We start from the raw sequence: 11,608 nt of genomic DNA on the forward strand, positions 1-11,608 counted from the left end.
GTATTCTGACCTCCATTAAATTGGAAGTCCATTTCCCGTGACTGGTGGTATAAATCACATTTACCTTTTATACCCTTTTCTCTTTGGGATTAGCTGCAAAGCCTAATGCCTGACCTTGAAAGCTTGTTTGCAAACATAGAAGAGTAACCTATAGTGCTCTTCAGAGTGGTGTGCAATATAGGGATTTAACATGTGGACTGAGCAATTGAAGGGAGTGTCTTTGTGCCATGTTCTGAACTGAGACCTGTCTCTGCCTGGTCCAGGAGGGGTGCTGCCAGGGTGATTTTTCTAGCAAGTGATTTGCTTAAATCTAGCAATAAGGTGCTTCTCAGGAAACAAAGAGTAATGTAAAAAAACAACAACATTTTTTCATTTTTCTTATGCTTCATATAGGAATCACAATTACCTAGAAGACAAACATAGCTTGAGGACTCCTAGAACTCTTCGCCAAGCAGGTAGTGAGAACAGGAACCAAATGTTTGGTGCTGATGTAGACTACCATTTGCTTACTCTCACTGTTATCCTTTGTGTTGTGCTTGGCCCTAGCGTTCGCCCTGCTGCACTGCAGGACCCTGCGACAGCTATTACAGAGAGCAGTATGCAATGCACTCTTCCCTGGTAGAACACAGAAAGACCGTGTGACATCTACCAGAAAAAGGATTTCTGAGAGAAACCTGCATTTTTCTCACTGCTTGCCAATTGGGCAACTTACCTCCACAACCACACACAACAGGTTATTTTTGTGTAAGCATTTGGTACGGAGCATCTGAAAGGCCACAGAGTCCTAAAATGAACCACCCTAAAGCAAAGCTGGTCTTAAGTTTTGCAAGGGGGTGGTACTTTTATTAGACCCCATCCCACACCATCTTCCTTCTCACTGTGTCTGCACCTAGCAGATACTCTCCATACCAAAGAGAAGGAGCATGACCGAGTGCAAGGCTACAGGTCTGTGGGATTGCCAAGCCCTTACATTCCCCATACATTTTATTTTTTTCCAATCCTCTGGTGCGAAATCTAAGTTGGATTTTGGGTTGTTCTGGGAAGAGACCCTCATTTTAACTCATTTTTGTTATGCAGAGATCAGTGCATGCCATGATGTCACCTGGAGGCAAAAATTGCAGTCCTGCCTCATTTGTGAGACAAAGTTAATGTAAAACAGCTTTTGCTTTCCTCACTCTTTTCTTGTTCTAATAGTCTCCATTACTTTCAACAGATGGTTTTCCTCCCTTTGCCTGCAAAAACTTAGGCTTTCCCCACAAAAAGGCATCAGGTCTTTGCAGGATTTAAGCCTAAATTTGTTTCTGTTTCTGAATTCCAAGTTGGATTTTGATGCAACTGTTATTTTATATATTAAAATATCAGGTTTCTGCCCACACACATAATGCATGATGTATAACAGACCTTTCAAGGCAGCCATTGGAGCAGACCACTTAACTCTGCGATTTATACCCAAGGAAGAGCTCCTATTCCTTGCTTTTCAGATGGAATTTGTACATGACAAAACTGTGAAGGTGTTGCTTCTCAGAAGCTCCACAATGTACATCTGGTTTCACATGCTGTCATTTAGCCCACAACCTAAAATCATAAGCTGAGACTCCACAGAGGCTAATGAAAATTATTCCCCTTTGAGCTGCTTTATTAAAATGCAACCTCAAGAATTACTGGCAAGTCAGGAAAGAGACTTTAATCCAATACTTGTTATCCTCTTCCACAGGTTTTAAATCACTCTCGTTGCTCCCCAGTTTGAGCAAATACACCCTCGTTGTTTTTGTAGTCCTGCTGTGACCTTCTGGGAACGTTTTCATCGTGTAAAGCAACCTGCAGCTCCCTACTTTATAAATCTCACTCATTCCGAGTGTTAACACCAGCTAATTCTCTGCTTTAGGAGGAAATCATGTTTGTTTTTGTGAAGAGTCTGCTGGGAAGAAGAATATTTGAATTTAAAATATTTTTTTCCATTTCATAAATTGTCTCGAGTTTTCTTCCCAGTGGGCAATAGAAGCCTGTTTATATAAGCGGAGAGGGAAGCTTACTTTCCCATTACTTCCACAAAAATACGATTAACAGCGATAACTATGCTAATTATTGCACTAACCGCACTTGGAAGGCACCTTACTGGCTGGAGAGGGAATGCATTTGGGTAATAATTAACTTCTTTTTTCCTCAATTACCTTTTATTAGGAGAGCGGAAGGTGTCAAAGTAAAACAGCTGCATATCTTCCAAGAAAAGCCCATGTTTTCCAAAGGAATTCGAGCGGAGGTGCTTTATTAAGGGAACCGGTCAGGACAAACATTAGCATGGCAAGCACGGCCGTTCAGTTACTTGGCTTCTTTCTCAGTCTGCTCGGCCTAATTGGGACATTAATTGCTACTATTCTGCCTCACTGGTGGCGAACGGCGCATGTGGGCACCAATATTATAACAGCTGTGGGGTACATGAAAGGCCTCTGGATGGAGTGCGTCTGGCACAGCACCGGCATCTACCAGTGCCAAGTGCACCGCTCGCAGCTCGCGCTGCCGCCTGACCTCCAGGCAGCCCGTGCCATGATGGTAATTTCCTGCATCCTTTCTGCGCTGGCATGCGTGATTGCCGTCGTCGGTATGAAGTGCACGCACTGCGCCAAGGGGACCTCTGCCAAATCCTCCATTGCGGTCTCCGGAGGGATTGTTTTCATCCTGGCCGGCCTCGTTTGCCTGGTACCCGTTTCCTGGACCACTAACGACGTTGTTACAGATTTCTACAACCCGCTGCTTCCCCAGGGGATGAAGTATGAGATAGGCCAAGCTCTGTACCTGGGTTTTGTCTCCGCATCGCTGACCATCCTCGGCGGTGCCCTGCTCTGCACCTCAAGCCAGTGTGGCACAGGCCAGGCCCTGCAGCAGCCACGGCCCCACAGCACCAGGACGGCTCCCTCCTACAGACCACCAACTGCCTACAAGGGAAACCACGCTTCTTCCCTGACATCTGCTTCCCATAGCGGCTACAGATTGAATGACTATGTGTGAGTTCCCTACGAGCTGCCCACGGGATGCAGCTGCATCATAATTTCTGCATGGCATAAGACAAAGCTAAGATGATTTTTAATTTATAGGGGTTACAATACAAAGTTTACCGTTATTCGTTTCTTCCTGCCCTTTCTTTCCATTGAAAGAAAGAATGTGAATGCGGAACTGCTCGCTTCAATGCATGGAAAATGAATGCAAAGGGAACTGTGATACTCCACGGGCTGCAAATACCTGCCTACTTCAAGCTGGAGTTTTGCACGCAGGCAGTTCAAGAGCAGTTTTGCTAAAAATAGTGTTCAAGTTTGTAGTTTCTACCCTGCAACAACTGCAAACTTGACTCGACTTCTTACTTGAGCGGCGTTCACACAGAAGATACTGTTTTGCCTAAAACTTCATGGCAAGGCACAGCAGTGATTTCTTGTTGAGTTTCTCATTTTCATAGTGTGTGATATTTCATTATGACAAGGTAGTTGTTTTCCTTTGACTTAACTTTTTTGTAGTGACTAGGAATACAAATTTTAATACCATTAAAACCCCTGTGTTTGATAGCATGTTGTAGCCGATATTTTAAAAATTACCACAGTGTTTTTATCTCATAAGATTTTAATACTTTTTTTTTTGAAACAGAATGGAAACAAAACATTTCAGTGGATCATAGAATCACAGCATAGTTTGTGTTGGAAGGGACCTTTAAGATCATCTGGTTCCAACTCCCCTGCTATAGGCAGGGATGCCTCCCTCTAGAGCAGGCTGACACAGCCTGCTCACAGCCCCATCCAGCCTGGCCTTGAGTGCTTCCAGGGATGGGACATTCACAATCTCACTAGACAGCCTGTTCCTGTGTCTTATCTCCCTCAGAGTAAAGATTTTCTTCCTAATATCAAGTCTATCAGCTACAGGGTGTTAGAAATACGAGCAATTGAAAAAAAGTACACATTCAATTTTAACCTATTAAAGGCAGAGAAAAAATAATTATTAGAACTTGCCACAGAATAAACATTTGATTCTTTAGCAGGTATAACACTGTGAATATTCCATGAATTCTGCAGATCAGAAAAACAGCTTTTAGAATACTATCTCCCAAATACCAGGTGATTGGCATAATTCCTTAGGCTCAGTCGCAGTGCTTTTTTGCCTGGGATCCTGACTGAGGATGCATTAAGGTTAACAAAAATATATCCATCTACTCCAGCAAAATTTGGGGAAATTCTGTCCTGCTAGGCCTTGGCACAAAATGTAATCTGCATGCTGGAAGAAGCTGCGCTCAGGGATTGTAAGCATTGTCTTCCAGGAGGAATATGAGATAAAGAATTCCTGATAAAATGCATTAATTCACCTTTGCATACAAACAATTGAGAAAGATGAATGTCCACTTCACATTACAGTGAAGACAAAACGTGCTATGTGACCATGGTATAAAACCATCAAAACGTATTAGCCCTCTGTTCCTGCTAGCCAGAGGGCTGTACGTCCCCCTGGGGCAACATAGGGACCAACACACTGACATTTAGCAGGGCTGGAAAAAGTACTTCCAACAACTGTGAGGTGGTGCACTTCATTTGGCCAAAAGCCTGAGAGTAGTTACGTTATCACTGGGCAGCACCTCCAGAGCTCAGAGTCTTTCAGCACTTCCCACGTTCTCACCCTGAACCTTCCTTTCCATGCTTGATCACCAACCTTTTCTTTAACGTTGATTTGAATGGTGACAGAACATTTTTCAGTGCCGATGCCAGTCATCATCATCACTGCCTTTAAAAAATGAAACGCCATTTTTAAGCAATTTGCTGAGAGCAGCAATCACAGAAAGGATCTGGGGCCAGGCTCTGGCACTGGAGTGGTAAAAGATCCATGTTTTATTAACTGCAGATATTACGTATGATGTGAAAAAAAGATTGTACAGAAACCTCACTAGCACTGCAAACAACTTAATAACAGACTCAGAGATGCAAGGAATGGACCAAATAAACTGTATCAGACAATGAATTCTTAGTTATGGTGGAGTAAAATTGCTCATAGCCCACTGCACATTTCCTGGGATGTTTTTTTAGGGGGAAAGGTAGCCTAATAAAGGTGGCTGGGTACGTAGGGCTTTTTCGGTGTTTATGCTACGATAGATGTAGCCAAGTGATTGTGATATCAACTTTGAACAAGAGTTTTGGACAGCCATGAATACTGGAACATAAGTCCAAGTCCAGGAAATGGGCTTGTGTCTCATTAGGTAGTATGTTTGCTATATACTGATAAATTATTTCACTTGCCAAGATGTTTGTGTAGTGGGAATACTCATGCGTAGTGTTATTCTTACTGAACAAATGCCCAGCCAAATAGGTTACATGACAGTAGTAAGAACTGGCAAAAATACCTGGAAGTCTCTGATGTTAATAAAGAAGGCAAAATGGTTTGTTTCACAGGGTGCTGTGAACCAGTAGATCCCATCCCCTGCTAGAATCAACATATGTTTCTGCTGCTTCTTTTTCTTTTCTTTTTTTTCTCCTTTTTAAGCTGCCATTTGAAGCAAAGAGTCTTATCCACTCTAGCAGTGGGAAAGGTTTGGTAGCAAGCAGGCATGTCACTGAGAAGGCTGAATCCTTACTAACCTTCCCTTGCTGAGTAACCTCTCAGCCATCAGTGGCATCCAACTGCAACAGAATGCCGAGGACAGGGGCTGAGTTGCCTTGATATTTTCTCATTGAACATGCCAAATATGTAACTGATTCAGGGCATCAAAAACAGCCAAATATAAATCAAAGGAACAGAAGAGAAGAAAAACATTTAGGTGCTGCTAGAAATCGGTTTGTAGTTCAAGGGGAGAAAATACACCATTCTGTTATGACTGAGCCTGTGTGATTAAAACCATAAGCATCCTTGCCAAAGAGTATTCCACCACCTCCCTTCATCTTCAGAAGAATATTCTGACCAGCAGGCTGTGAAAAGAGACCGGTCTAATGGCATGAAGCCTGAACTGGAGGTGGGCACAGATGCAGACCAGGGCCTTAGATGCAAGGTAGGTGCTTGGGAAGTGATTTACTTTTTGGCAAAATCAACAAATGTTAATCTTAGGCACTGGAGACAATGTTAAGTTCAAACCTGCCTGTCTGCACAGCAGAGGCCAAAAGACTGTGATATGATAGGGTTGCACAGAGCAGCACCTGGGATTTGCAGTGCTGCTTGCAGCCAGAAAACCAAACTGGGCAGAGAGAAGCTCTTTGGGTTGTGACCAGTGTGTTTGTTTTAGCTTCCCCACAGTGCCTAGTGCAAGTGTTGGAGTAATTTAAATGGCAAACCATAGGAATAGGAGCTCATTTCCTCAATAAATGCATCTGAGTTAATAAGATGAGGAAATTAATTAGAAGTTCTATTAATATAAGACAAAAGATATCCAATCATTTCTACAATTAGCTGTTAATCAAGGACTTCAGTTTGTCCTGTTCTGGGGCCCCCAACATAAGAAGGACATGGAGTAGGTCCAGGGGAAGGCCACGGAGATGATCAGAGGGCTGGAGCACTTCCCCTACGAGGATAGGCTGAGAGTGTCTGTTCTGGGGCCCTTCAGCCTGTAGAAAAGAAGGCTGTGAGGAGATCTTAAAGCAGCTTTCCAGAACCTGAAAGGGACCCTACGGAAAAGCTGGGGAGGAACTCTTCTAAGGGCATGTAGCAACAGAACAAGGGGAAATGGTATTAAACTGCAAAAGGGTAGATTTAGACTAGAAATTAGGAAGAAATTCCTTACTGTGAGGGTGGTGAGACAATTGAATAGGTTGCCCAGAGAGGTTCTGGATGCCTGGAAGTATTCATGGCTACACTGGATGGTGCTACGAGCAACCTGGTCTAGTGGGAGGTGCCCATAGCACAGAGGTTGGAACTGGATGATCTTAGACGTCCCTTCCAACCCAAAACATACTACGACTCTATAATTCTATGTCAATTCAGTGTATTAAGATTGATGGAAATTCTGCATTCACGTGTAAATATCTGCAGCTATTTGGCTTCTCACTTTGCTGTGCATCCAACAAGATGTTTTGTGGAGAAATAGGTAAGAAATATAGGCAAATGTAAAGGCCACAAGGTCAAGGAGGTGCTTACAGAAGAGCTTCAAGCTCAAACTTTTATTTTTTGCCCTAGCTGATCTTCTAAAAGATATTATATTTTCCTACATGCCTTATTTTGCTGTGTAGTGTGAGAGACATTTTATTTTTATACTTGTTTTCTTAGGAAATTATTCATATAGCTTAGCCCATATTCAACCTGGATATTAGGAAACATTTCTCAGCACGATCAGTGAGGCAGTGGAGCACGGAGGTGGTGGAGTCACTGTCCCTGGAGGTGTTCAAGAGCCTGAGATACGTGGTCAGTGGGCATGGTGAGGGTGGGCTGACAGCTGGACAAGGTGATCTTAGAGGTATTTTCCAACCTTAATGATTCTGTGCTTCAAAGTGTTCCTATTACCTGCATTATCCTTTTCTCACTGATAAATGGGTACCTGGTCATGCCATTTCCAAGGTTAATTACTGTCCTTTCCTGTTCTTCTTCCCATTACATCAGAAGACATCTCTGAATCAAGAGAAGCTATAAACAAGGAAATCTCCCTTTAAGTCACTGAATCATAGGGGAAAACGTTGATTTTATTTTCTACTCTAAGCATGGGGAAGATAAATTCATTTTATTAACTTGCACCTGAAACAACTTCGGTAAGCAAACTATTAGAAAGTGGAGTGAATAAAAAGAGTGAATCAATGTGCAGATTTGATCTGTTAAGAGATACGTATATGTACTTTATATATGCATGTGGATATATAAAATGGTGAAACTCAGGCTCTATTAACTTTACCGAGGTCAGAATTTCACCTATAAGCTTATTATTATTGTCAATACTTCCAAGTCTATTATAGAGCTTTTAACTAAAAGGCCTTCAGAGCAAAGAGAGTCAAAGTCATGGGGGTTTTGCCCTGTAAGAACAGTGAGGTAGGACTTGCAATGGCCATTTCACAAAGTGTTTCATATTGAGCAGAGCAGCTGTATCCGTTGGAATGTATGAATGAGTCTCCCTTCCACTTGAGTCAAGGACAATCAGTTTTATTTTTAAAATGTCATAATCGGTGATATTGATCAACACTCCCTAATGGGGTTGCTTTCGAATCCATACTGGCTTGGGTTATAGCTACTTCCCTTTCAATTCATGCTCAATTAGGCTGCCTTGCTAATGCATGTCAGCTTCATTTAATCGCTCCTGGGCCTGCGATGTGAGAAAAGAGCAAGCTGACAGAGTAATCCCGCGCTTTCACTTTTCAGCGATCTGCCTATTTGTCTTATTTGTTCACATTTTAAGGGCTAAGCACTTGTTACACTGAAAACACAGAAGAGCAGAAGTCAAGAAGTACAAATAACCCTTGAGAAGCAGAGTGAGAACTCAATAGCTTGTGCAAAGAACTTGTGACATTTTCAGTATTTTGAAAAAAAAGGTGGGTTCTGTAATTAGGGCGCTGATACGTAGAATTTGTCTCATAAAAACTACAGAAAGAAAAGGTGAGAAGCAAACATCATCTGCTGGCTACATCCTTGGAAGAGCAGCCTGCTTATTTGCTGGTTGGCTGAGGATAACGTGGCACAAGCAGCTATGATTAGCTGGGGATCATATCCTCACGGTTGCTTCCATAATAATTACCATTAGTGTTAACAAATGTTAATTAGGATGAGAAAGGGAAGAAAAGAGGGATAGCAGCAAGCCAGCAAAAAGGAACTGACCACTGAACCCCGGAGATCTTCAGCCTGTGGAAGATCTGCATTTCCCAGTTGTGAACTGAAACAGAGCGAAACCTGCAGCCAGCAAAGTGCCTGACTGCAGACAAAGGCTCTCCGGGTGTTTCTGTCAAGATCTGAAACCAAACACCAGAGGAAGGAAAATGCAGGTATGAGAAAAGTGAGGGGAAAGAGCTGAAGGGGGCTCCGTGCAGCTCAGTGCCCCCTTTATGGCTGGGCTGGCTGTCCCTGGCCCCCTCCCCACCTCCTGGTGAAAGGTTGGGTTTGCTGAAGGAACAAAGACATCAGAGAAACACTTGGAAGCAGTGCTGTGAGTCCTGGATTTCCAGCTCCTAAATCTGATGCGTATCTGGGGAATCAGCCCCAGGTCTCACCATGAGAAGTAGACTAAGGCTGCATTGTGTTTTTTGTTTCCCTCTAATTTTGCAAGTGCGAGAGGTGGATGTTGCTACTCAAATGTCTGCCTGATGCTTAGGGGAGGAAGAACAGTTCAACACATTCCGGGTGCCTTGCCTCCTTGCAGATGATGGCTCAGCGTCAGCAACAGCACATTTTGCCTGGAGGAAGCCCTGACCTGGGTTAGAGGAAGCTGCAGGATGCAGCCGAGCTGATGTCATCCTTCAGGGCTTTAGAGGAACCATCATTCTCAGCCTGTGGATCCCTCTCCTGCCAAGAGGCGAGTGGCATCACCTCGTGTCTGCCCCTTTGCAGAGCTGTGTCCAGTGCTATATCCAACAAAGCTATAGTAGGAGAGCACTAGAAAGACAATATGAAAATAACCTCACGCCAATATATGGCCTCTTGCCACTTTCTGTTTTTCATTGATTCCTTAAGCTTTTCATTTCCTAGACATGACAGCCTCCCTCTAGTTCCCCGTTTCCTCTGATCCAGACTTGCCAGGTTCCTTGGCTTACGAGCTTACTTCCCTTCTAGTTTTAAGCTTGCTGAGGGCTGTGCAGATGACGGAAATTAGAGCAAAGAAAACTGAAACCACCCAAGACAGGCAGGGAAAAAGAAAGCTGTGGGCTTCAGTCTGAGATTTCAGCTTAACAGGGTCGAAAACATTCCAATATTCTTACAGAGACATAGCATTAGTAGCGCAGGAAGACTGTCAGATGGTAACAACACTCACAGAGGCCACCTAGAAGTGCTCTGTGATTCATTACTATTGCCTTCAAATAAAAAGTTAAATCTACTCAAGGTTGGGTGAAATCTACTCAAGGTAATCAATTTATTTACTAAAGCTAGCTCTCTTCCATATTTCTCTTCCTACAAGTTACTTTTTTTGAGTTGTCTTGTACAGCATTTTTAAGAAGGAAAAGTGCTGTTTATATATTTACTTGTACATTTTAACTGTGATGTCTTTGCTCAGACAACCTCGAAATCTGGCATGCATTTAGGGCCTAATCCCGCAACATCACAGCCAACATAGTTTTAGCCAGATGCAAACAGAAAATACCAGAGCTATCAATTCTTGCTCTTTATGCCCTGTTGTTGTGGGTGTCAATTGCCTAACATGAATCATTTGGTTTCATCTGCTTTTTGTCCTTGTTTTGGATGCCAATAACCAAGCATTTTTCACTATTCTTTTCAAACTCAACACTTAACACTTAGCTGAAAAATAACAACAACAACAACAACAAATACATTCACAAATACTCAAAAAACTCTCCAAAAATTGTTTCTTGGTTTTAAAGTTCTTTTATATGCATGCATGAAAATATACCTAATCATTTACTTCCATGTATGTGTTTTACCAGCTTCAGTTTCCGCAGTTGAGGTGAATGAAGCTGTATTATGTTGGTGGGCACTCCATAAAATATACTTCAATCAATCACTGTGTACTCTTGCATACCAGTTTATGAAATGAACATTTTATTGGTATGGATTACAAATTCTTCTCCTGTTCCAGGTTGCAGCAGACAGGTTTCTTTAGATGTTCAGATACAGACAACTCAAACCCAGATACTGCATCCCCCTTTCCCAGCTTTTCCTTGCCTATGCCAGCTTTGAGCACACACGAGTTTTTAAAGTTATATTACACAGCTATTTCAACATAGTAATGAGAACACTGATAACTCAAGTAACGTGGTCACTGATGTTTGCAGGCAGAAATATTATGACCAGAAAACTCAGTTTAAATTTAACTACAGCTGGATACAGCATAATAAATATACACAGGTACCTGGTGAGATACTTCTGAAACTAGGATTCCTAATTCTATAGTAAAAACCGGTATAGTGTGGAGTAGGAAAGAAGCATCACAGGATTCACTGCATGTGACTAATGGACTGCACCTCTGAAGGGCCACTGTTGGTACAGAAGGACATCCACTGCTATCCAGAGACAGAACAGAATATCTCACTGAACCTTCCCAGCCTCAGATAGATGCTGCAGGACATAGTCCCCACACAGGACTCCCATGCAGCAGTGGTGCAGTCAGCCTCTTCTCCCAAGTAACAGTGATAGGATGAGAGGGAATGGCCTCAAGTTGCTACAGGGGAGGCTCAGCTTGGGTATCAGGAGAAACAATTTATCTAAAAGAGCAGTGAGGCAGTGGCACAGGTTGCCCATAGAAGTGGTAGATTCACCATCCCTGGAAGTGTTTAAGGAAAGGGCAGATGTAGTACTTAGAGACACGATTAGTGAGCATGGTGGGAATGGGTTAGTTGTCGGACTGGATGATCTTAGTATCTTTTTCCAGCCTTAATGAAAAAACTTTTCCTTAATGAATGCCATCTTCACCAGTACACCGATAAACTACAGTTCCTGAAGAGCCTCAGCAGCACGCTGGAAAACAACAGGCTGTTGACTGAGATCAGACTGCCACCACCAAAGCCACGAT

The 11,608-nt window shown here is 42.8% G+C and overlaps 1 protein-coding gene across 1 annotated transcript; it reads left to right on the forward strand.

The window, feature by feature from the left end:
- Positions 1 to 2,298: 2,298 nt before the first annotated feature.
- On the forward strand, positions 2,299 to 3,006 carry CLDN14 (claudin 14). The gene has a single exon (XM_065744047.1). It carries the CDS (start codon positions 2,299 to 2,301, stop codon positions 3,004 to 3,006), a length of 708 nt encoding a protein of 235 aa, XP_065600119.1.
- Positions 3,007 to 11,608: the final 8,602 nt, after the last annotated feature.

This window comes from Cyrtonyx montezumae, unplaced genomic scaffold (assembly GCF_038088225.1).
Source record: "Cyrtonyx montezumae isolate F1298 unplaced genomic scaffold, pur_monq_1.0 scaffold_3, whole genome shotgun sequence".
Taxonomy (NCBI): Eukaryota; Metazoa; Chordata; class Aves; order Galliformes; family Odontophoridae; genus Cyrtonyx; species Cyrtonyx montezumae.